The sequence below is a fragment of the Aquarana catesbeiana genome, linkage group LG02 (assembly GCF_042186555.1).
Source record: "Aquarana catesbeiana isolate 2022-GZ linkage group LG02, ASM4218655v1, whole genome shotgun sequence".
Classification (NCBI taxonomy): Eukaryota; Metazoa; Chordata; class Amphibia; order Anura; family Ranidae; genus Aquarana; species Aquarana catesbeiana.
Window position 1 is genome coordinate 589714794 of NC_133325.1, and position 26225 is coordinate 589741018.

Consider the following 26225-nt stretch of genomic DNA (forward strand, 5'->3'; position numbering starts at 1 on the left):
GGAGGTTTTGCTTGTAACGTGTCCTATATAGGCGCTGGACCCTTGTTAAGTTGGTATTCCTGGTCAAACTTGCCCAAGGTAAACCAGAAAGGGTGCTTTACAGGTCCAGGGGTGTGGACCCCAAGAAATGGGGGACCCGGTCCTTGAAGGTCCTCAGAGGCGCTACCCACCGTGATGGGGGAAGATTGGGCCTGGTAAAACAGGCCCTGCTGCTTGGGACGGTGAGTAATCCCATTGGGAAGCATACTGAAAACGAAGATTATTGACATACTGTACATTTGTAAGTCAAAATTTGCACCCCAAGACTTCACATTTGTGCTGCTGGGGACCACATGCAAAATTGAGCATGTTCCTAACACACCTGTTTTATCGCATGTAGGGCAGCTTATTGAAATTAATAGGCTGGTCCACCTGCAACATGTGCGCACAAATAACGTATGTGAAACAGGCCTTGTACCTGGCAAATTATGGCAAAGGGACATAAACCATAATCATTTTTTCAAAGAATGGGTTTAAGTTATTATAAAAAAAACATTTGGGTTACGTTTTCTTGCCAATTAAGATACAAAATCGTGCTGAATGGAATTGCTCAATGTATTTTATGCAACTATTTATAATTCAGAACATACATAAGCAACACGGCCAACATCACAGTCATATGATAGGCAGGCTTAAAAGCTACATTTCCATTCTTTAAACATGTAGCATATTTTGTAAAGTCCACTTCGCGGATAGCACATACATGACCAATTTTACAGTAGTCATCACAATTTTCTAGATCATAGCTGACTGAGTTGTACTCATAGTACTTCTGTAGAAAGCAAGTTTCAGTAGATATTTTCTTTAGTACATCATGCATAGACTGTGGAGATCCATCTGGCACCAGAAATGATTCTGTAAGGCGGTATTCCTTCTCCCACCTAGGTGACTCTTTATTGGCATATGTAAGGTTCAAGTAGTAAGTGACCATGTCCTGAAAAAGTAATATGTAGAAATTACATTCATGGCAATAAAAACTAAAATTTCATGTTTTTAACATGAAATACACACCCCTAATGAGTGTTCTTTTAGCATTTCTTTTTGAAAATTAAAGGTTGCACAAAATAGAACATAGACATCACTGGTTTCATGTTGCACAGGGATATACCATTGCGTACAGCATCATCAAGGCATTAGCATTACAAAATGCTACCATAAAGTAAGCAATACCACTAAGTAAGCAAAACATGATCTCAATTGTAGACAGGGCCGGTGCTACCACTAGGCAAACTAGGAAGCCGCCTAGGGCGCACTGCTGCCTAGGGCACAGCAGGGGACTCTGGGGACCCTGATGTAAGTGGGAAGTATGGGGACCCAGATGTAAGGGGGGCTGTGTAGACCCTGATGTAAGGGGGGCCTTTGGGATTCTAATGTAAGAGAAGACTTTGGAGATCCTAATGAAAGTGGGGGTGAACTCTAGGGACTCTGATGTAAAGGGGGGGACGGGACTGAGGACCCCGATTTAAGGAAAGGGGACTCTTGGGACTCTGATGTAAGGGGGGGGACTTTGGGGACCCTAAAGAAAGGGGTGAAAAGGGGTCAGGCCTGGGGGGCCCAGGCCTAAGGCTATGTAAGTGGCCCCAAAATTTCTGATGGCTGCTCTGTTCCCCACACACTGTGCCGACATTCCTCAAACTGCTGCAGGATTGATGTTAGCTGAAAACGAAGCCGTCTCCTGCAAACTTTAGCCAATCTATGAAGAAGAGGTATCCAGCCAATGAGGTGCCATGCAAGCTGTGCTGCATGGAACATCACTTCCTCCCAGCTCCCCAGTCAGTCTGCACACGGAGCCAACAATGGCAAGGAGGGGAGAAAGCATTCCTGTACAGGCTGCATTTGGAGCCTTTATTTATTTTGGGGGGGGTGTGCTAGTAGCTGGTCTTACCTAGGGCGCAAAATAGTCTAGCACCGGCCCTAATTGTGGAACCAGATGTAGAGAGGACCAGAGTTGTACAGAGCAGATAGACAGGGTAGGGAGGAGAATCCAACTGGGGAAGGATACAGAGGATGCGAGTGCCTTGAAGACTTGTTGGGGTGTCATAGGCCATATGTGACAATCACAGGTCTATTAGGTGAAGGTCGAAATGAATGACCCACAAGTCCCAGATCATTTTGAATTTAGACTAAGGCAGGCCATACACGGTGCAAATTTCTGCAACCACAGGTTGCAGGAAAGAAATTTGCAAGATTCGCCCATCAACACAGACAGTGCTGACAGGGGAATCAGCAATTGTCTTCTCCCAGAAGGGGAAGCAGTCCCTGTCAGGAGGGGAAAATTGACATGTCAAATCGCATGCCTAATTGGTGGCAATAGCACCGTTCTAATCGGTGCGGCCCGCACTGATTCCCAAAAGTAGTTTCTGTACTACTTTTGGCGATTTGGGGGTGCGAGTTCCATTGACATCTGTGCAGCAATCCGCACAGATGTCTCTGAAATCGCCCCCGAAGTCGGGACTGACATGCGGAAATGAAATAGCATGAGTTCAGCTGAACTCGCACAATTTCATTCTCCCAGTCAGTATGAACCAGGGCTCCAGGTTGTAAGCAAGCTTTTCCAATGTATACAATGTATAATATGAACTAGTGAGGTAGATCTCCAAGTATGGAAGGTTCCCACTGATAGGGAAAGAAGTTTTGAAGTGTGTGAACCAAATGGTTGGGCAATGAGCTAAAAAATACTTTAGATTTGGTGTGAATGACCAGAAGTTCTGACCAGAAAGCCTGTCGTAGCTGTTTATTTAAAGTGTTTTTTCTTTTTTTTCTCAGTAATGTACAGAAAAAGAATGACATAAAAGCCTATGTAAATAACATGCCAATCAGAAAAAGTAGGAGCAAATGAAACATCCCATTAAAAATGAATATGGTAGCATACAGTATCATTGGACAAAATCCAAGCTTTTTACATTGGTACAAGGGAGGTAAGGTACATACAAGGAAGGAAGAACAACAATAAATAAGTATAGACAAAGTAGAGCCCTAAAAGAAACGAGAGATAACATTGGTAAGCCTGTTTATTTGTTACTGAAAGATCTGTTTTATGGCTAGTTCACACCACATGCAGCCCAGTGCGTTTTTCTGCATCAAAAACGCATGGAAAGCAGGTTATATGGTTTTCAATGGCATAGTTCACACTAGTGCTTGCAGTTCCAGTGCGTTCCACACAAAAAAAAAGAGAAGTAGAACATGGTGCATTTTTCCTGCTTTGGACTGTACTGAAATGCTGTAAAATGCATCAAATATTTACTGGAACGCACAAACGCACCAAAAACACATTGGAACAGACATGTTCTTATTAAGGCTAGATTCACACTAATGCATTTTTTTAATGCTTTTTGCATTTTGCAGAAATGCATTTTTTAACATGGGTTCCTATGGAACATGTTCACATCAATGCATTTTTGTGCCTGTGCGTTTTTGGAAAGGGTCGGTGACTTTTTTTCCCCCTACAAAATGCAGCGCTTTGTAATAGACTTAAATGGACTCAAAGTATTCAAAGTATTGGGTCTTAACAGCGATTTTGCCACGATTTGTGTCTTTTTTTTCTTACATTCACTTACATCGGCTTCCCTGATGACAGCTAAATGTAAAAAAAAAAAAAAATTGCCTGCTTAAAAAATTCACGTAAAAAAATGTTGTGGGTCCCCCCCAGTCCATTCGGTCTGGTATGGATTTGGAGGGGACACCCCCATGCCAGAATTTGAAAAAAAAAAAATTGGCATGGGGTCCCTCCCAAAATCCATACCAGACCCTTATCCGAGCATGAAGCCTGGCAGGTCAGGAAAGGGAGGGGATGAGCGAATGCCCCCCCTCCTGAACCATACCAGACAGCATTGCCCTCAACATGGGGGGGTGGGTGAGTGCAACCCTATAGCACCTTGCCCCATATTGATGGGGACAAGGGCATCTTCATGATAACCCCGGCTGGTGGTTGCCAGGGTCTGTGGGCGGGGGGGGGGGTCTTTTCCCGCCGCTGTCTTCTCCCTGATGGATGTCACCCGTAGAGTCACAAGGGGGCGGGCTCTCCGGTTGACATCATCGGATGGCCACGCACCATGGCTACATAAGAGATGTCAGACAGCGAGGGGCGTCACAATGGAGGAAGACAGCATCAGGACAAGAGCAGCCTTTTTTTGGAAAAGACAGCTCGGGGAGAAGACGCCGGTGGGAGAGATGAAGGCGAGAGAAGAAGGCTTGGGGAGAAGACAGAGCTATTTTTTCTAATAAAGGACTTGTCAGAAACTGGCTCTTTTTTTTTTTACATTTCATTCCTTTTTTGGTGAATGGGTAGGGGTACGATGTACCCGATACTCATTCACATGGATGGGAACGCCGGGATCTGGGGGCCCTCTTGTTAAAGTGGGCTTCCAGATTCCGATAAGCCCCTCGCCCACAGACCCCGACAACCATAATAATAATAATAATACATTTTATTTATAGTGCCCTTTTCATCAAAAGATCTCAAAGTGCTACAGGTTAAAAACAATGGGACGGTCCGTGATGATCCACCCTGTGAACTTCCGCTTGCTCAGCGGGGATGGCTCCGTTGATCCCCGCTGAGCTGGCAGATGACAGGGCGGTCCCTGCACACTGTGCAGGGACTGCCCTGTCATATCTCCGCTCTCCCCTATGGGGGATCGGATGAACACGGACTGTCTGTCCGTGTTCATCTGATCCGATCTGCAGACGGATAGAAAAATAGGATTTTCCTCCGTCTGCAGAATCGGACCATAGCGGGGACAGATGATATTGGGTGTCAGCGGATGTTCATCCGCTGACACCCGCTATCCCATAGGGATGCATGTATGTCCGTACTTCATCCGAAAACGGATGGATGAAATACGGACATACGGTCCGCACATGTAAAAGGGGCCTTTAAGACCTTTTTTAAAACAGTCAGTGGATTGAGGAGCCCTCAAGGTGTCAGGTAGGGCATTCCACAGGTGCGGAGCAGCTGCACTAAATGCCCTATCTCCCATTGTCCTAAGTCTAGTTCTGGGTATATGAAGAAGGTTTAAGTGAGTGGAGTGGGGGGGACCTTTTGTGTTTTGCGGTTTGAGAAGTTCTTTGAGGTGGGGGGGGGGGGGCATGTCTATAGACGCATTGGTGTGTGAGGAGGGAAACCTTGTACTCAGTCCTGGTAGAGACAGGAAGCCAGTGGAGTGAGTGGAGAATGGGGAAATGTGCTCATGTTTCCGCACTCTCATCAGGATCCTTGCTGCAGGGTTTTGGATGTACTGAAGCCTCTGCAGACTCCTTCTAGGAATCCCATTGAGAAGTCCGTTACAGTAGTCCAGTCTGGAGGAGACAAAGACATGAACCAGCTTTTCGGCATTTGGGAGGGAGAGCATGGGACGGAGTTTAGAGATATTACGGTGGTGGTAGAAAGAGGTCTTGCATAGGTGATTTATATGGGCTTTAAAAGTGAGTTGGGAGTCCATTTTTACACCAAGATTTGTGACAGTTGATGAGAGGGGGATATTAGAACCAGAAAAAGTGATTCTGGTAATGAATGATGATTTGGTCTGGTAAGGAGTGCCAATCAGGATGACTTCAGTTTTGGAACTGTTTAGTTGAAGAAAGTTGTGCTCCATCCATACCTTTATCTCCTCCAGACAGGTGGTAAGTACTGATAGGGATGACTGTGAAGATGGGGTTTCAGCTGTTGCATTTACATATAGCTGTGTATTATCAGCATAGCAGTGGAATGAAATTTTGTGACTGCTGATAATTTGGCCAAGGGGGGTGAGGTAGAGGATGAAGAGGATGGGGCCAAGGATTGACCCCTGGGGGGACACAGCTGGTAACTGTATGTGGATTTGATTTGAAGTGGCCCAGGGGGGTGTATTCTGTCTGGTTTGTGAGGTATGATTTGAACCAGCTGAGGGCTGTGTCATTGAGTCCAGTGGTGAGGTGGTGCCGGTTTAAAAGAATACTGTGGTCAACAGTATAAAATGCGGCAGAAAGGTCCAGGAGGATGAGGAGGGAGGGAGAGCCAGCATCGGATGATATGAGGAGGTCCTTTGTAACTCTGACGAGGGCAGTCACTGTGCTGTGAGCAAAGCGGAAACCTGACTGGAATTTTTCAAAGAGGTTATGTTTGAGGTGGTCCTGAAGGTGAAAGGCAACTACTTTCTCAAGTACTTTTGATATAAAGGGGAGATTGGAGATGGGCCTATAATTGGATAGGACTTCCGGATAAAGAGTGGGTTTTTTGAGCAATAGTCTGATAATGGCATTTTTTAAAACAGGGGGAACGTGACCAGTTTGGAGAGAATAATTTATAGCAGCGGTGATAAGGGGACTTGATATGAGTCAGTGATATGAGTTTTTACCAGGGAAGTTGAGAGAGGGTCCAGGGAACAGGTGGAGGGTTTCATCTTCCTGGTGATGTTCTGCAGCTCTTCTGATGACACCTCAGGAAAGCAGTTTAGGGGTTGGAAGACGATATATGTTGGGGGAACAATTTGGGTGTGAGAACCAGAAAGGGCAGAGCGAATATGTGCAATTTTTAATGTGAAAAAATCCATGAATTTATTGCACTGCTCTTCTGTAAGGGCAGTAATTGGAGGGGATTTGATTTTTAGAAGGTGATTTAAAGTAGAGAAGAGCTGCTTGGAACTTCCTGGGCTATTTCTGATGGCATTGGAGTAAAACTGTGACCTTGCCTCTTTGAGGGACTGTGCATATTTTTGTTGTTGCTCCCGGTAAATTTGTTTGTGGACAGTGAGGCCAGAGGCTTTGAAGTGCCGCTCAAGGAACCGCCCTGCTGCCTTCATCTTACAAAGCTCATTTGTGAACCAGGGAGCTGAGCAAGTGAAGGTGACTGTTCTTGTTTTAACAGTGGCATGGAGGTCCAAGAGGCTGCTAAGTTGGCTGTTGTAGTAATCCACTGCTTCGTTGGCTGATGAGAAGTGTGTGGAAATATGTCGAAAGTCTGCTGCCAAGAGTTCTGGGTTTATGTTTTTTAGGTTTCTGAAACAAATATTCCGCTTAGGCTTGTAGAGGCTGGATGGGGATGGCAAATCCATGGAAATGGCCTTGTGATCAGACACACCTAGGTCATACACCTGCAGGTTGGTGAGAGGAGCAGAGTTTGTAATGACCAGATCCAAGGTATGCCCCCTGGTGTGTGTGGGGACATCAACAAGTTGTTTTAAATTAAAACAATCCAGTGGTTGAAGAAATTCAGCTGCAAAACGGCAGAAGGAGGTGTCAACGTGGATGTTCATATCGCCCAAAATTATAACATCGGCAGAGGATGTGCAGAAAGTTGTGAGAAGGTTTGACATCTCAGTGATAAATGATGGGTTTGGTTTTGGTGGTCGATAGATGAGGAGGAACAGGAACAGGGGAAGGGGACTTACATTTAAATGCAAGGCATTCAAATGAAGACAGTTCAGGTAATGGTTGCAGAGATAGCTCCAGAACGCTGCGATAGATGACTGACAGGCCCCCACTACGCCCTGTGCTGCAAGCTTTTTGGAGGTTGCTATATCCTTGGGGACAGATCTCATTTAAAGAGGAAAAGGTATTTGGTTGGTGCCAGGTCTCTGTAATGCACATATAGTCCAGACATTTATCCAGGATATGTTCATGAATGAAGCAGGATTTGTTTGTAATAGACTGTGCATTTAAGAGTTCAATTTTGCTACTTGATGATGCAACAAGTCTTTGCACCGGCCGTAGCAGACTAGAGTCCACTCCACGTTTCCCATTCAGCTCACTGAAAGGTATTGCCATAGAGACGTCCAAACTACATATCCAATAGAAGACAGCACTCTGATGACACGTGCGTGGAGCATCAGTTCGCGTTGCTGACCAGAGACCCGGGATGGTATGGCTTGTTTGTGAGCAGACAAACATTCTGCAGGAACTTCTATGGATGTAGCTTGGATGGCGGAGAAGTCCTAGTTGTTTAATCACTGCAATGCACGGTGGAGTGAAGAAACTGCTGAAATTCATTAGCTGGTTGACAGAGTAATTCAACATAGTGGTGGTGCTGACGGCGGCAAGGAAAAAGTGCAGGTTGTTTTAAGCTGCGTAACCAGAATGCTAGCTACAAGGACATTCAACTCTGCGGCACCGGCAATAGGTGGTTTCAGGGTCCCCAGATGCACTTCACAATGGCATGGAAAGCTGAGTCAAGCCAATTCCAGGGAGTCTCCGAGCAGATGTTTTGCTAGCGGCAACAGGTAGGCCACTGCTAGACTCGAAAGCTACCTGATAGCTATCCAGAAAGGTCCATGGTTCGGTGGTGCATATAGTAAACGGTTATTTAAGAAGATCCTCTGGTGGGTGGCGCGAATAATAAAAGGTTATTAAGAAGGTATTATTTTGGCTCGACTGGAGAAGCAGTGAACAGACAGCGCCAGCGTCCTCTCTCCCAATAAGGGGTCTGGAGCGGTATGCAGGGAGGTAAGCGAAAAAATGCGAATGAACATGCAAGTAGAAATGCAGACAAGAATGGAAGTAAGATGCAGGTAGGTATATAGATAATTAGTGGACAATTTGAAGATAGTTTCTAAGTAGTTTGTAGTTGTTATTCGAGTGCCTTGAAATACACCGCTCACATTGCATGCATTTGCATTTAGTTATTTAGCTAAAATGTCTATAGCTATGCCGAGAGGCACCAGGAGGGCGAAGCAGGTATAGAAAGCAGGTATAAAAAGCAAATAGAAAAGTGAACCTGTGCAAATATATGCAGTCAGTAAATTAAATACAATCTGCGTTTTTAGAGAGGACAAATACTGACACAGTCCACAGAGCTATTGAAAAAATCCTTACAGGTTGCAGGTTACCTCCTGTTACCGATTCTCAGTCCTCGAGCTTCATTCAGGCTGTGGTTCTTTCAATCCCCCTCAGGGGGGTTACCAAAGGGCCGACTGCCTCTCTGAAATCCCTCAATACACATATGGCTCCGCCGCTGCTCTAGCCTTCACGTGCTGGCATACCCGCCTCCTAACCTCTCTCACCGGCCCGGAGATGGGCAGGCATCCATAGGTTTCGCCGCTCTGACCTCACAGGTACTCCCGGCCACCTGATATCTCTCACAGGCAGGAGAAAGACGGGTATCCACAGGCACCTCGGCTGCTACGACTCCCTCCTCTCCTCACGTTCCTCTCACCGACGCTGACCTGACCCGACCCGCATCCTACTGTCCATAGGAGGGAACCAGAGATAACTGCTCTTGAGAGATGTATTGAAGCCTTTGGCTCGACTGGAGAAGCGGCGAACAGACAGCGCCAGAGTCCTCTCTTAGCCAAATTCCAACCACTGGCCAGGGTTGTCAGGAAGAGGCCCTTGCCCCAATCAACATGGGGGCAAAGGTGCTTTGGGGTGGGGGGGAGGGGCGCAGAGCCCCCTCCACCCCAAAGCACCCACTCCCCAATGTTGAGGGCATGCGGTCTGGTATGGTTCAGAGGGGGAGGGGCGCTCGCTTGTCCCCTCCCTTTCCTGACTTCCCGGGCTGCATGCTCGGATAAGGTTCTGTTATTTTTTTTACATTCAGCTGTCAGTGGAGAAGCCTGCTGACAGCTGATGACTCATCTGTTGCCAAGGATGTGGCGGCCGGCTTCCCGACCCGCTCCTTAGCAACCAGCTATATACAATGAATGTAAAAAAATAAATAAAAAAAAAAGGACACAAATCTCAAATCATGGCAAAATCTCCTAGAAAATAATGTAGAGGGTCTGGAGATATCAGTTTGCCAGTGAGTTTTGCAATCTAAGTGATCACTTTATGTTAAAATGGTTCAATTTTGTGACAGGTCCAGAAGAGATGATTTAAAGTCCACTGACTCTCTGCATCTCCAGCATAAGTTCTGGGGTGAACTACCAACAAGAGATAATTCTAAAGGAGTCCCCTTGGTATATTGAGCACATAGCACTTTATAACCGATGTTTATTGAGTCATCTGTATTGGCTCAAAAGGGGAAGGAAATTAAAAGAGCTTCAACTGTTTATATCAGTGCAATTATGTCAGATTTATAGCTCTTTACCATAAAGCAGTGATGTTCAAGATCTTCAAGGCCAAGACCTCGAAATCAGACGAGGAATTTTACAGGATCTCATGTATGTGGTAAATGGATATTTAAAGGCAAATATTCATCCAGATTTCAATTAAGGTCCAAGAAATCATTAATTAAAGCGTATATATACCTTAAAGCAGATTACACAGCACAGTGCTTGTGCTGTGTAATCTGTCCCCTCTAAACTGTAAAAAAAAAAAACCCTGAATCTGCCACTTCCTGTATGCCCTCTCTAATCAGACCACAATAACCAGGGCTGCTCCGCCCTGATCACTGTGGTCAAAGTGCGCCATCCGTCATACGCTGCATTGCTCTGCTCTCCTCTCTCCCCCCTCTTTCCTGCCAGTCATCTCGGTCTGTCTCAGGCCCCGCCCCCACGCTGCTATTATTGTAATAATAAAAACGTAAATTTGTCACTACCTGCCCCTCTATTAGAGGCTGGCAAAGCACACTGTGTAAGTTGTTTTTAAAAACTAGTGTTCTAAATACAGAATTTCAGCTGTCTTTAGGCCAGTTACGTGACTCATGGCCGCTTTACATCTCTGATGGACGGATTCTGTGGAGGAGACAAGAGGCCACGTGATCTCCCCGGCTTACGTCAGAGGGAGATCACAGCCCCTCCCACAGAAGACATTCATCGGAGCTGTAAAGCATCCTCGAGTCATGTGACCGGCCTGAAGACAGCTGAAATTCGGTATTTAGAACACACGTTTTTTAAAACAACTTACACAGTGTGCTATGCCAGCCTCGAATAGAGGGACTGGCACAGTCTTATATAATTGCCTTAACAAACACTTTAAACAGAAATAGGGGGTGACCAACTAGTTTAGGAAGGAGAGCCGTGCCACGTCCAATAATCTATAGTTACAAGATAAAGGGTTCCCCTAGGTGGACTTTTCCGGCACTTGCAAGGGCAAACAGGTAGGGTGTATAAAGAGTAAAGGGCGTTTGTATATAATAAAAACAGTATAATTTTATTAGTATAAACAAGTACATATGATAAAAACAAGCAGTAGATATCCAAGATAACATAATGAAACTACACAGTAGCCATGATGAACACACCAAAAAGGAAAATAGTGAAAAAAGGTCTTCTCAAGCCCGACGCGTTTCGGGGTACTAAGTGTCTGTACGATCCTTCTTCAGGGGCAGAATTGAGAAGGGTTCATCTGTGCTAATTAACAAAAGGATAAGGGGAAGAGAGGGTCAGGAAATAGGTAAACCTTACATAATATTAGAGGGAAGATTGGAATGGTCAGTCTGGTCACCTACCTGAGGTGTGTAATTAATTGCTTGTAAGGATTTCTAAAAACACAGAGGGCCACGGAGTGGTGGCGGAGTATGGCGACAAATATTAATATCGTGGCTGATATAGGTCTAAACACTTAGATGGTGAAAAATGCAGGATGGTGGGCTGCAGTCACCGTGGGGAGGTGTGACAGTGCTCCCGTCCCGCCCGACCCAGGCGCGTGCAAGCCAGAGCGGCGTACTGGGGTCACAGGAAGACGTCTCTGGAAAATAGGAAAAATGTAGAGGGGACCTTAGATGAGGGTCCATAGTATATGGGTTCAAAGAGATGGATACATAGGTGTGTAATTTAATAGGGATAAGATTAATAATAGGGGGAGTATATAGAGAATAGTGTGTATATATTTACAAGATGTCAGATAGAAATTAACAGCTGAAAGGGTCCAAATTCACCTAGTCCCTATAGTAGCAAAATACATCTATGTATTTATATGATTTGACAGTTTTAAATTAAATGTAGTATAGAGTATATACGTATTTGTATAACATAGAATAATTGTAGAAAGTAAGCATACTGGGAAAATCCATGATGGGTATTGAATAATGGTATAGTTAGAAAACAGAACCATGATATATATAGCATAGATAGGGCAGGTGTATTGATGCAGAGTACATATCAGTATGCTGCTACTAGCCAACAGAGCTCAGAGTAAAAGCCGGCTAAGAATTGGGGGTGTGTAGCTGATACAGCTAAACAATAAATATGCTTGAAAATAAAGAAATAAAAAGAGAGTAACTGAAAGAACATACCTTAGAAAAAGACAGAAGTGTATCAATGCAGCCTCACCGCCCAGCGTCCAGCAAATGTACTGCCATAGTAGGGAGTGGAGAGGGCTGGGTAATATAGTGTTTAAGAGCAATCAGCTGGTGTCAAGATGGGACACAGCTGTGTTGCAAGTAATGTAGGCAAAGACGTACTATATTGACCCCCCGAGGCGGGGGTGCGCGGCGCCGCCCCAACAGCACGCGCACAACGTCACGGCGTTTGGAGCAGCGTCGCGCACACCCGCCCCACCGGCACGGAAGTGCCAACCCGGCGGACTGCGCATGCCCGCCGGAGTGGCAACATGGAGGCAGTGGGCGTGAGGTGGAAAAACGCCCACGTGTCTCCCTAAGCGCCGCCCAAGGAAAACCTGTGGCGGCTTGCCGTGCCGGGCAGTCGCTCTGACTGCCAGCGCCCCGGAGAGGGGCGGGGGAGGGGGGGAAAAAATGTCACAGCAGATGACCTAAGTAAAAACCTGACTAGAACATGGATGTCTGTGTTTATCTCTGCGTGCAGGGACCACCCATATCAAATCAAGCTCATTGTTAATGAGGGGAAAAGAGGAGACTTAGATACCACTAACAGGACATAGTTGTAATATAGTGCCTAGAACAATGAGCATAGTGGAATAGCGCATAATACGATAAACATGAACAACAAAAAGACCTCAGTACAAAAGGGGGAATATATGAATATACATATCAGTGGAGAATATATAACACGTATAGACACATATTGACTACAAAAAATGGCAGGCATGGATACAGCACATATATATACATATGCATAACCAATATGGAAATAGAGAAGGGGGGAAGGGGACAAAACAGGGGGGAAGGGGTACTATTTATCTATTCAGAGGGAAAAGACCAAGCTGGTAGTGTGTCAGAATACATGGTCCCCTGGGATATCAACTGAAAATACGGTAGGGAAATGCATATGGTCCAAAGACCAATATTATATAATGTAGTAATGAAAAACAAATAGGGTACGGGGAGGGGGAAGGGGGGAAGGGAACGGGGAAAAAAAAAAAAAAAAAAAAGAGTAAGGGAGGGGAAGTTAATTAGGGGGGAGCAAAAGGGGAGCATGTAAAAGACAGACATACAGCTTGGTGTACAGAGATACTTGGGGCCAGGAAAAAACAATACGCTCCAACAAGTCAATAATCTGTAGAGAGAAACAATAATGTTCTTAACAGTAACCCTGACCCTATTTTTCCATACCTCCGGAGTTGAAGCCTTCTAGGAAGGGTCTGAAACAGACCGCTTCATTGAGGCCCGGGGGTGTGGTGGCCTTGAGTAGATGAATCCATTTGAGTTCTCTCTGGAGTAGGATTTTATTCCAGTCACCCCCTCTAGGACTGGGGTGTATGCGATCCAAGATGAGAAATTTGATGGAAGGGAATTTGCCTCCATGTACTAAAGTTACATGTCGGCCGAGGGGTAGGTCGGGATCAGCTGTTTTCATGGCCACAATATGCCTGTAGGCTCGTCGCCAAAACTCAAGTTTAGTTTTCCCTATATAGAAGCAACCGCAGTTACACTGGAGTAGGTACACCACTCCAGTGGTTCTGCAGTTTGCGAAATGTCTAGGAAAGAAGGGTTTTCCATTAGGGAGAATAGGGTTTTTTTGGGTAAGCATATAGCCACAATAGTGGCAAGAGCCACAGGCAAAAGTACCCCTATATTTGCAGTGAATTGTCGAGGGTCTGAATTCACTTTTGGTAATCTGGTCACCGATAGAGGTGGCTCTTCTAAAGGTGAAGTTGGGCTTTGCAGGGACTAAATGACTTAGATTGGGGTCTAGGGCCAATAGGTGCCAGTATTTTTCAATTATTCTTTTGGTTTGACGGTGTTGTTGGTGATAGGTTGTGATGATACTAAATGGGTGGGAATCCTTTTGTTGTTTGATGGGGTGAAGAAGTGTTTGTCTAGGTATGTTGTTGGCTTTATGAAAAGCTTTTTTGAGGGATTTATGAGAATAGCCGCGTAATAGCAGTCTGTCTCGGAGAGCAGCAGCCTCAGTAAGGAAGCTGCTGTTGTCTGTACAGTTGCGCTTGATCCTGATATATTGGGAATAGGGGATGGAATCAATTAGGGGTTTCGGATGGAAGCTAGTAGCGTGCAGTATAGTATTGCCGGCAGTACTTTTTCTGAATAACTTGGTGGAAAGTTTACCCTGTCCATCCTTGAAAATCTCAATGTCCAGGAAAGTTACATGGGTGTTGTCAAAAGACATCGTGAACGTCAGATTGAAGTCATTCTTGTTCATCCGAAGTATGAACTGCTCGAGTACATCCGGGGGACCCTCCCACACGACTAAAATGTCGTCTATATAACGATACCACGTTTGAATATAGTTAGTATAGTGAGTGAGATTCTCATCTGAAAACAAGGCTTCCTCCCACTCCCCCAGGTACAGGTTAGCATACGACGGGGCACAACATGTCCCCATCGCCACTCCCTGCACCTGGAGGTAGTGGGAGCCCAGGAAGGTAAAGACATTGTGGGTGAGGATGTACTCGAGCAGCTCAATTATAAATTCATTGTAACTAGGGGCAGAATGCGACTTGTTCTGAAGTACGTGTCTAATTGCTGCCAGACCCAATGCATGTGGAATGGAGCTGTAAAGAGTCTCCACATCAATGGTGACAAGTAGAGCTCGATCCGAGACGGAGAGATGGTCCAAAATTTGTAATAAATGGCTGGTATCCTTAACATAGGAAGCTAGAGATATCACCAGGGGTCTGAGATGTTCATCAATAAGTTTGCTGGCATTTTCACTTATTGAACCCACCCCAGAAATAATCGGCCTACCCGGTGGGTCTTTGAGATTCTTATGCACTTTGGGGAGTGCGTAAAAAGTGGGGGTCTTGGGAAAGTTATTTCTTACAAAAGTCCAGGTAGTCTTACTAATGGTGTGGTTAAGAAAAGCCGAGTCGACCAATGCATAGAATTCTTTATTATACTTATCAACAATGGAGGCCGGCATGCGGCGATACCAGTCTGCATTGTTGAGAATTTTGCTACACATCTTAATGTAGTGGTTATTGTCCAGCACCACAACGTTACCACCCTTATCAGAGGGTTTTATGGTAATAGTATCGTTGGCCTTTAAGGAGTCAAGAGCTTTTAGTTCTTCTGAGTTCAGATTAGGGGGTTCCTGTTTTTTGAATCTTAGTTTCTCCAGGTCATTATAGACCAATTTGAGGAAGATTGCTGCATTCGGGCAAGTGCTCGGGGGTGGGCACAGGTCCGATTTTTTCTTTAGTTTGGAGGTACCCGGGTGAGAGTGAACATCTGGGTTATCTATTTGTTGGAGAATACGTGAGAGGTCAATCTGATCTATCAAGTCAGATGTATCACTCTCCTCCAATAACGCAACTAGCTGGTCCAAAGCTCGATTTTCCTGAGGGGTAGCAGTGATTTTATCATCTTGTTTCTGGTAGAGTTTCCTGAGAATTAATTTCCGGATAAAGAGTTGGAGATCTTTATAGAATTCAAATTTGTCCAGTCCATGGTCTGGACAAAAGTTCAATCCTTTTTGCAGGATGGAAATTTCATTGTTGGTGAGGGGATGAGAAGATAAATTGATAATACTCAGATCATTATCCGAATATGTGCAAGTGTTGGGTAAGGAATTTATAGTGTTAATTGTGTGTAAGTGTTGAGATTTGGTGGAGGTGGTTTCAGGCCAGCTAGTACTAGGTCTAAAAAAGAAGAATCGTTGTGGTTGGGTTCAGGTGCACTGCTAGTGTTTTGCAGGGGGAGGGGTGGATGTGCCTGTGTAGAGTGATTGGACATAGGTCCCTTCAAGGTATTGTCGGGGTGTGTGGTGGGAGGGAAATTAGATTTCCTTTCTGCACTAGATTTTTTAGATTTCTGGTCTGGAACAGAATCGCCAGAAAGTTGGCGTTTGGTACCCAAAACGGGTTTGGCTTTTGAGATAATGAGTGGAGGGATATGTGACGAAGATTTGCTGGCAGAGGGGTTAGGAGGTGTGTAGTGACTCCTAGTTGTCCTGTTATTTTGGTTCCATTTATAGGCCTTACCGGCCTCGAATGCATTCTTATCTCTATGGAATTTGGAGTTTTTCTTAATCAGGATGTTTTTATTAAAAGATTCAAGGTGAATTTTAAGTTTGTTCTCTTTAGTGGAAACTGAGGGGTGAGCCTGGAATTTTTTCAAAAGTTCACAAATTCTAGTAATTTCAATATCCAGTACAGAGGATCTCTTTGTATATTCATCTATGAGTATCTGCATCAAAGTGCGTGAGCATGTCTGTAGAGCGTTCTCCCAGGTGGATCTAAAGGTCGCGTCCAAATCCTCCAAAGTAGGGAAGATCTGGATGCGGAGACCCAATGGGTTGATGTTGCTCCTCATGTATTCTTGAAATGACCTAACGTGCCAAAAGAAAGATGACTTTTTTTCTAAATTTTTTGCAAGTTTGAAGAAGAGGGAGGAGATCTCCGCTTCAGTTCGATCAGTGTCACCAAATTTCTCTAAATATTGTTGCATCAAGGCTTCCCAATCCTGACCTAAAAATATATTTTCAAAATGGGGGGTCTCGGTTTCAGATGTCATGATTATAAGGGGAAAATTTGTATGTAGGAGTATTAAAAGAAGTTGGGAAGAAAAGAAGAGGGGGGTAAAGACAATAATTCCTTCCCCGGGGGAGGGGAGGGGAAGGAAAAAGATGCAATCCCCTGGGGGTGTTGATATTTTAATATACAGATAGTATGATAACCTAAAAAGTGTTGGTCAAATGGGGAGTGGTATTTGCTACCAAAGAAACAGTAAACAGAAATAGGGGGTGACCAACTAGTTTAGGAAGGAGAGCCGTGCCACGTCCAATAATCTATAGTTACAAGATAAAGGGTTCCCCTAGGTGGACTTTTCCGGCACTTGCAAGGGCAAACAGGTAGGGTGTATAAAGAGTAAAGGGCGTTTGTATATAATAAAAACAGTATAATTTTATTAGTATAAACAAGTACATATGATAAAAACAAGCAGTAGATATCCAAGATAACATAATGAAACTACACAGTAGCCATGATGAACACACCAAAAAGGAAAATAGTGAAAAAAGGTCTTCTCAAGCCCGACGCGTTTCGGGGTACTAAGTGTCTGTACGATCCTTCTTCAGGGGCAGAATTGAGAAGGGTTCATCTGTGCTAATTAACAAAAGGATAAGGGGAAGAGAGGGTCAGGAAATAGGTAAACCTTACATAATATTAGAGGGAAGATTGGAATGGTCAGTCTGGTCACCTACCTGAGGTGTGTAATTAATTGCTTGTAAGGATTTCTAAAAACACAGAGGGCCACGGAGTGGTGGCGGAGTATGGCGACAAATATTAATATCGTGGCTGATATAGGTCTAAACACTTAGATGGTGAAAAATGCAGGATGGTGGGCTGCAGTCACCGTGGGGAGGTGTGACAGTGCTCCCGTCCCGCCCGACCCAGGCGCGTGCAAGCCAGAGCGGCGTACTGGGGTCACAGGAAGACGTCTCTGGAAAATAGGAAAAATGTAGAGGGGACCTTAGATGGGGGTCCATAGTATATGGGTTCAAAGAGATGGATACATAGGTGTGTAATTTAATAGGGATAAGATTAATAATAGGGGGAGTATATAGAGAATAGTGTGTATATATTTACAAGATGTCAGATAGAAATTAACAGCTGAAAGGGTCCAAATTCACCTAGTCCCTATAGTAGCAAAATACATCTATGTATTTATATGATTTGACAGTTTTAAATTAAATGTAGTATAGAGTATATACGTATTTGTATAACATAGAATAATTGTAGAAAGTAAGCATACTGGGAAAATCCATGATGGGTATTGAATAATGGTATAGTTAGAAAACAGAACCATGATATATATAGCATAGATAGGGCAGGTGTATTGATGCAGAGTACATATCAGTATGCTGCTACTAGCCAACAGAGCTCAGAGTAAAAGCCGGCTAAGAATTGGGGGTGTGTAGCTGATACAGCTAAACAATAAATATGCTTGAAAATAAAGAAATAAAAAGAGAGTAACTGAAAGAACATACCTTAGAAAAAGACAGAAGTGTATCAATGCAGCCTCACCGCCCAGCGTCCAGCAAATGTACTGCCATAGTAGGGAGTGGAGAGGGCTGGGTAATATAGTGTTTAAGAGCAATCAGCTGGTGTCAAGATGGGACACAGCTGTGTTGCAAGTAACGTAGGCAAAGACGTACTATATTGACCCCCGAGGCGGGGGTGCGCGGCGCCGCCCCAACAGCACGCGCACAACGTCACGGCGTTTGGAGCAGCGTCGCGCACACCCGCCCCACCGGCACGGAAGTGCCAACCCGGCGGACTGCGCATGCCCGCCGGAGTGGCAACATGGAGGCAGTGGGCGTGAGGTGGAAAAACGCCCACGTGTCTCCCTAAGCGCCGCCCAAGGAAAACCTGTGGCGGCTTGCCGTGCCGGGCAGTCGCTCTGACTGCCAGCGCCCCGGAGAGGGGCGGGGGAGGGGGGGAAAAAATGTCACAGCAGATGACCTAAGTAAAAACCTGACTAGAACATGGATGTCTGTGTTTATCTCTGCGTGCAGGGACCACCCATATCAAATCAAGCTCATTGTTAATGAGGGGAAAAGAGGAGACTTAGATACCACTAACAGGACATAGTTGTAATATAGTGCCTAGAACAATGAGCATAGTGGAATAGTGCATAATACGATAAACATGAACAACAAAAAGACCTCAGTACAAAAGGGGGAATATATGAATATACATATCAGTGGAGAATATATAACACGTATAGACACATATTGACTACAAAAAATGGCAGGCATGGATACAGCACATATATATACATATGCATAACCAATATGGAAATAGAGAAGGGGGGAAGGGGACAAAACAGGGGGGAAGGGGTACTATTTATCTATTCAGAGGGAAAAGACCAAGCTGGTAGTGTGTCAGAATACATGGTCCCCTGGGATATCAACTGAAAATACGGTAGGGAAATGCATATGGTCCAAAGACCAATATTATATAATGTAGTAATGAAAAACAAATAGGGTACGGGGAGGGGGAAGGGGGGAAGGGAACGGGGAAAAAAAAAAAAAAAAAAAGAGTAAGGGAGGGGAAGTTAATTAGGGGGGAGCAAAAGGGGAGCATGTAAAAGACAGACATACAGCTTGGTGTACAGAGATACTTGGGGCCAGGAAAAAACAATACGCTCCAACAAGTCAATAATCTGTAGAGAGAAACAATAATGTTCTTAACAGTAACCCTGACCCTATTTTTCCATACCTCCGGAGTTGAAGCCTTCTAGGAAGGGTCTGAAACAGACCGCTTCATTGAGGCCCGGGGGTGTGGTGGCCTTGAGTAGATGAATCCATTTGAGTTCTCTCTGGAGTAGGATTTTATTCCAGTCACCCCCTCTAGGACTGGGGTGTATGCGATCCAAGATGAGAAATTTGATGGAAGGGAATTTGCCTCCATGTACTAAAGTTACATGTCGGCCGAGGGGTAGGTCGGGATCAGCTGTTTTCATGGCCACAATATGCCTGTAGGCTCGTCGCCAAAACTCAAGTTTTGTTTTTTACAATGAATTTATAATTGAGCTGCTCGAGTACATCCTCACCCACAATGTCTTTACCTTCCTGGGCTCCCACTACCTCCAGGTGCAGGGAGTGGCGATGGGGACATGTTGTGCCCCGTCGTATGCTAACCTGTACCTGGGGGAGTGGGAGGAAGCCTTGTTTTCAGATGAGAATCTCACTCACTATACTAACTATATTCAAACGTGGTATCGTTATATAGACGACATTTTAGTCGTGTGGGAGGGTCCCCCGGATGTACTCGAGCAGTTCATACTTCGGATGAACAAGAATGACTTCAATCTGACGTTCACGATGTCTTTTGACAACACCCATGTAACTTTCCTGGACATTGAGATTTTCAAGGATGGACAGGGTAAACTTTCCACCAAGTTATTCAGAAAAAGTACTTCCGGCAATACTATACTGCACGCTACTAGCTTCCATCCGAAACCCCTAATTGATTCCATCCCCTATTCCCAATATATCAGGATCAAGCGCAACTGTACAGACAACAGCAGCTTCCTTACTGAGGCTGCTGCTCTCCGAGACAGACTGCTATTACGCGGCTATTCTCATAAATCCCTCAAAAAAGCTTTTCATAAAGCCAACAACATACCTAGACAAACACTTCTTCACCCCATCAAACAACAAAAGGATTCCCACCCATTTAGTATCATCACAACCTATCACCAACAACACCGTCAAACCAAAAGAATAATTGAAAAATACTGGCCTCTATTGGCCCTAGACCCCAATCTAAGTCATTTAGTCCCTGCAAAGCCCAACTTCACCTTTAGAAGAGCCACCTCTATCGGTGACCAGATTACCAAAAGTGAATTCAGACCCTCGACAATTCACTGCAAATATAGGGGTACTTTTGCCTGTGGCTCTTGCCACTATTGTGGCTATATGCTTACCCAAAAAAACCCTATTCTCCCTAATGGAAAACCCTTCTTTCCTAGACATTTCGCAAACTGCAGAACCACTGGAGTGGTGTACCTACTCCAGTGTAACTGCGGTTGCTTCTATATAGGGAAAACTAAACTTGAGTTTTGGCGACGAGCCTACAGGCATATTGTGGCCATGAAAACAGCTGATCCCGACCTACCCCTCGGCCGACATGTAACTTTAGTACATGGAGGCAAATTCCCTTCCATCAAATTTCTCATCTTGGATCGCATACACCCCAGTCCTAGAGGGGGTGACTGGAATAAAATCCTACTCCAGAGAGAACTCAAATGGATTCATCTACTCAAGGCCACCACACCCCCGGGCCTCAATGAAGCGGTCTGTTTCAGACCCTTCCTAGAAGGCTTCAACTCCGGAGGTATGGAAAAATAGGGTCAGGGTTACTGTTAAGAACATTATTGTTTCTCTCTACAGATTATTGACTTGTTGGAGCGTATTGTTTTTTCCTGGCCCCAAGTATCTCTGTACACCAAGCTGTATGTCTGTCTTTTACATGCTCCCCTTTTGCTCCCCCCTAATTAACTTCCCCTCCCTTACTCTTTTTTTTTTTTTTTCCCCGTTCCCTTCCCCCCTTCCCCCTCCCCGTACCCTATTTGTTTTTCATTACTACATTATATAATATTGGTCTTTGGACCATATGCATTTCCCTACCGTATTTTCAGTTGATATCCCAGGGGACCATGTATTCTGACACACTACCAGCTTGGTCTTTTCCCTCTGAATAGATAAATAGTACCCCTTCCCCCCTGTTTTGTCCCCTTCCCCCCTTCTCTATTTCCATATTGGTTATGCATATGTATATATATGTGCTGTATCCATGCCTGCCATTTTTTGTAGTCAATATGTGTCTATACGTGTTATATATTCTCCACTGATATGTATATTCATATATTCCCCTTTTGTACTGAGGTCTTTTTGTTGTTCATGTTTATCGTATTATGCACTATTCCACTATGCTCATTGTTCTAGGCACTATATTACAACTATGTCCTGTTAGTGGTATCTAAGTCTCCTCTTTTCCCCTCATTAACAATGAGCTTGATTTGATATGGGTGGTCCCTGCACGCAGAGATAAACACAGACATCCATGTTCTAGTCAGGTTTTTACTTAGGTCATCTGCTGTGACATTTTTTCCCCCCCTCCCCCGCCCCTCTCCGGGGCGCTGGCAGTCAGAGCGACTGCCCGGCACGGCAAGCCGCCACAGGTTTTCCTTGGGCGGCGCTTAGGGAGACACGTGGGCGTTTTTCCACCTCACGCCCACTGCCTCCATGTTGCCACTCCGGCGGGCATGCGCAGTCCGCCGGGTTGGCACTTCCGTGCCGGTGGGGCGGGTGTGCGCGACGCTGCTCCAAACGCCGTGACGTTGTGCGCGTGCTGTTGGGGCGGCGCCGCGCACCCCCGCCTCGGGGGGTCAATATAGTACGTCTTTGCCTACGTTACTTGCAACACAGCTGTGTCCCATCTTGACACCAGCTGATTGCTCTTAAACACTATATTACCCAGCCCTCTCCACTCCCTACTATGGCAGTACATTTGCTGGACGCTGGGCGGTGAGGCTGCATTGATACACTTCTGTCTTTTTCTAAGGTATGTTCTTTCAGTTACTCTCTTTTTATTTCTTTATTTTCAAGCATATTTATTGTTTAGCTGTATCAGCTACACACCCCCAATTCTTAGCCGGCTTTTACTCTGAGCTCTGTTGGCTAGTAGCAGCATACTGATATGTACTCTGCATCAATACACCTGCCCTATCTATGCTATATATATCATGGTTCTGTTTTCTAACTATACCATTATTCAATACCCATCATGGATTTTCCCAGTATGCTTACTTTCTACAATTATTCTATGTTATACAAATACGTATATACTCTATACTACATTTAATTTAAAACTGTCAAATCATATAAATACATAGATGTATTTTGCTACTATAGGGACTAGGTGAATTTGGACCCTTTCAGCTGTTAATTTCTATCTGACATCTTGTAAATATATACACACTATTCTCTATATACTCCCCCTATTATTAATCTTATCCCTATTAAATTACACACCTATGTATCCATCTCTTTGAACCCATATACTATGGACCCTCATCTAAGGTCCCCTCTACATTTTTCCTATTTTCCAGAGACGTCTTCCTGTGACCCCAGTACGCCGCTCTGGCTTGCACGCGCCTGGGTCGGGCGGGACGGGAGCACTGTCACACCTCCCCACGGTGACTGCAGCCCACCATCCTGCATTTTTCACCATCTAAGTGTTTAGACCTATATCAGCCACGATATTAATATTTGTCGCCATACTCCGCCACCACTCCGTGGCCCTCTGTGTTTTTAGAAATCCTTACAAGCAATTAATTACACACCTCAGGTAGGTGACCAGACTGACCATTCCAATCTTCCCTCTAATATTATGTAAGGTTTACCTATTTCCTGACCCTCTCTTCCCCTTATCCTTTTGTTAATTAGCACAGATGAACCCTTCTCAATTCTGCCCCTGAAGAAGGATCGTACAGACACTTAGTACCCCGAAACGCGTCGGGCTTGAGAAGACCTTTTTTCACTATTTTCCTTTTTGGTGTGTTCATCATGGCTACTGTGTAGTTTCATTATGTTATCTTGGATATCTACTGCTTGTTTTTATCATATGTACTTGTTTATACTAATAAAATTATACTGTTTTTATTATATACAAACGCCCTTTACTCTTTATACACCCTACCTGTTTGCCCTTGCAAGTGCCGGAAAAGTCCACCTAGGGGAACCCTTTATCTTGTAACAAACACTTTAAGCCTTTACTTCATATATTCAATAAAAGTGTCTAACATATAATAGTGACTTAAGTACAGGCAGTACTCCTGAACTGGGCCCAAACCTCACTGGGTCAGCAGGGGACCCAATGCGATAACAATGTTGATGGAGTCAGCCAGCTATAACACTGATGGCAGATAACATACAATGTGTATGGGTTAAGATGTACAATATCTGGCATGGAAAGCTTTTGCTTAGGAAAGTGGTTTGTGAAAGGCAGCCAGGAAATAGCCAATTAGAGTGTTCCTGGAAGCAGCCACCTAACTTGGTGTTCAGGTCTGAGCACCAAACTACAGCCTACCTTTGAACTGGGCATAGAGATACGGGAGTATGCCAGTAACCCCACCCCAAAGCTTCTGCTATTGCTGCATAGGTGAGAAAAAAGCTTAAATGTGGAAGGCATTGCTAGCCACCTTCCAGGTGATGATTTCACTAGTATTACCAGATAAACTATACCATGCTCTTGCAGACCTTGCAAAGTACATAGTGTGCTAATTTCTTGAGGCTGGTGTCTAATTATTTTCTAGACACAGCAGCTCCCATGCACAGGTTAGTAAAAGCTACAGGTTTGTGGTCATTTTGATTTACTGTAAAATGTATGGTATGTTCAGCTGTGTAACATCAAGGTGATCATACAAAGAGTGTAGAATCACCCATGTCTCTATTTGGAGGCTTTGCTTTGGCAATAGAGGCAGCAGAGAGAAATGTTGCTGGTTCCACATCAGCAGTGTATGAGTAGACACCAGGCAATGGGAGACATGGGGGGGGGGGGGGGGGTTGAGTCTATAGGAGCTCACTGTGGAAGCGGACACTTTTAGGTAGGCTGGTGGCCCATCATTTCTATTGGCAACTCTGCTGGAGTTTCTTTTGGAAACTTCCTGGGCTTATTGTGTCCGGCCCCTTGTTGAAAGCCTCATAAATACAAAGGGAGGGCTCAAAACGACTCCTTTCCACATGGGATTTCAGAGGAAGGACTGCTGCATCATGTAGTCCTACTGGAGCACATGGCCCCTCTCTCAGTCATCCTGCTGGGATTCTCCCTGGAACCCGGACTCCACCAGAAATGGACTGGAGCTAAATGGACTGTATGATCCTGGGCAGACTGCATTCGTTAGTTAGGGCTGAACTGTTTCATGTACAGTGTGCTGTTGAACTGCGCTGCTGAATGCTCAGTAAAGTTTCATTAAAGTTCTTGTAAAGTTTTGTAAAGTTCTTGTTACCTGAGCCCCCTCTCGATCCAGCAATGTCCATGAGAGCCTTACCTTTCTGCGGACTCGCACTCCTGATTGGCTTTTAGCAATCACAGCCAGTGAGCCAATCAGGAGACGGAGGGGCAGGGCCAAGCCGCGGCTCCATGTGTGAATGAATACACAGAGTCACGATTCGGGAGCGCACCTGCTTAGGTGCTCCCACAGCAAGCTGCTTGCTGTGGGGGCACCCAGCAAGAAGGAGGAGCCAGGAGCTCCAACGTGGGACCCAAGAAGAGGCGATCCAGGCTGCACTGTGCAAAACCACTGCACAGAGCAGGTAAGTATGTAAGTTATGTAAAAAAAAAAAAAAAAAAACCAAGGCTTTAATATCACGTTAACTGTTTCATTGCAGATCTGAAGTAATTGAAATGGAAACAGGACCAGTTAAGCACACACACAGGGTGCAGGAGGAAAGCCACCAAGATTGGTTAATTTGGCGGGAGAGTCGGAGCAGAAGAAAGGTCCTCCAGTAGTGAGGGGGTTGGTGTTCTGGCAGCCTCCCTATTGGTCAGTTCCCCCAAGGTATCTGGTACTGAACCTGTGGTATAGAGTCCCCATGTACCTGGCCACATGATAAGAAAGAGTGGAAGGAGTTAATTTTTGTGCATGCGTGAGGTTCATGCATGGTGAGACCCCATTCTGTCACTGGGAGTGAGGTGGCAAAGTTACGCTGGAATGGTGGAGAGGGCATGGGCATAGCAGTCTTCCATTAAATGCAACACATATTGGGGAAGTTGTGCAGTAACACGGGACAGTACGAGAATCTCTGTATTTTACAAAGCTGCACATAGTGTACGGCTCTTCTTTAAGCCAGGGTTCCACCATAATGCTGACTTTCATATGAACATGGTCCGCCTGGTCCCAGGCATTGATAATCGTGTACACGAGAGGAGAAGACCGGGGAGAAGTAAGCCCGCCCACAAACAAAGCTTGCAAGATGACACTACAGCACGATACAGTAGTGTCTTTTTATTTTAGAATTCTCAGCATTCCCCAGGATATCGCCTGAATAATGATGATGTCACCCTTGCCTCGGTGCTGCAGGCAGAGGTAGGGATAACTATTGTTTACTATCAACTTTATATCCCACAGGGGTCTCTTTTTCCCCAGCCTTTTGTGATGGGGTTGGGGAGCCTTACAAAATTTTAGTGCAAGGTCCGCTTTCATTTTTCGGATGTTCTTAAAGCGGAACGCCAGATGAAAAGATGTAATACATGTAGCACCCTGCCCTAGTCAGACTAAATTTAGTTTTTGACTCTGTGGAGCAACAATCTATTTTCTGGCCAGGTTTCCCTAACCTTGGTGGTTGATTACTCCTGTCTGTCTCTGGAAGAAGCTTCCAGAAACAGAGTAGGGAGTCAGCCATAGAGTTATGAATATTTATATGACCTCGGCCAATCACTGGGAGGGGGTGCGCAGAAGGTGGCTGGGGAGAAGGTAAAGGTTTAGGAAGCTTGTTCAGAGAGTTTCC

The 26225-nt window shown here is 45.0% G+C and overlaps 1 protein-coding gene across 1 annotated transcript in view; it reads right to left on the minus strand.

The window, feature by feature from the left end:
* Positions 1-580: 580 nt before the first annotated feature.
* SMPDL3B (sphingomyelin phosphodiesterase acid like 3B) overlaps positions 581-26225 on the minus strand; it is an 80867-nt gene continuing 55222 nt past the window's right edge. Inside the window, exon 9 of the mRNA XM_073616254.1 lies at positions 581-973. Within this exon, the coding sequence (XP_073472355.1) occupies positions 608-973 (366 nt within the window). The 3' untranslated portion in view covers positions 581-607. The remainder of the gene's footprint in view (positions 974-26225) is intronic.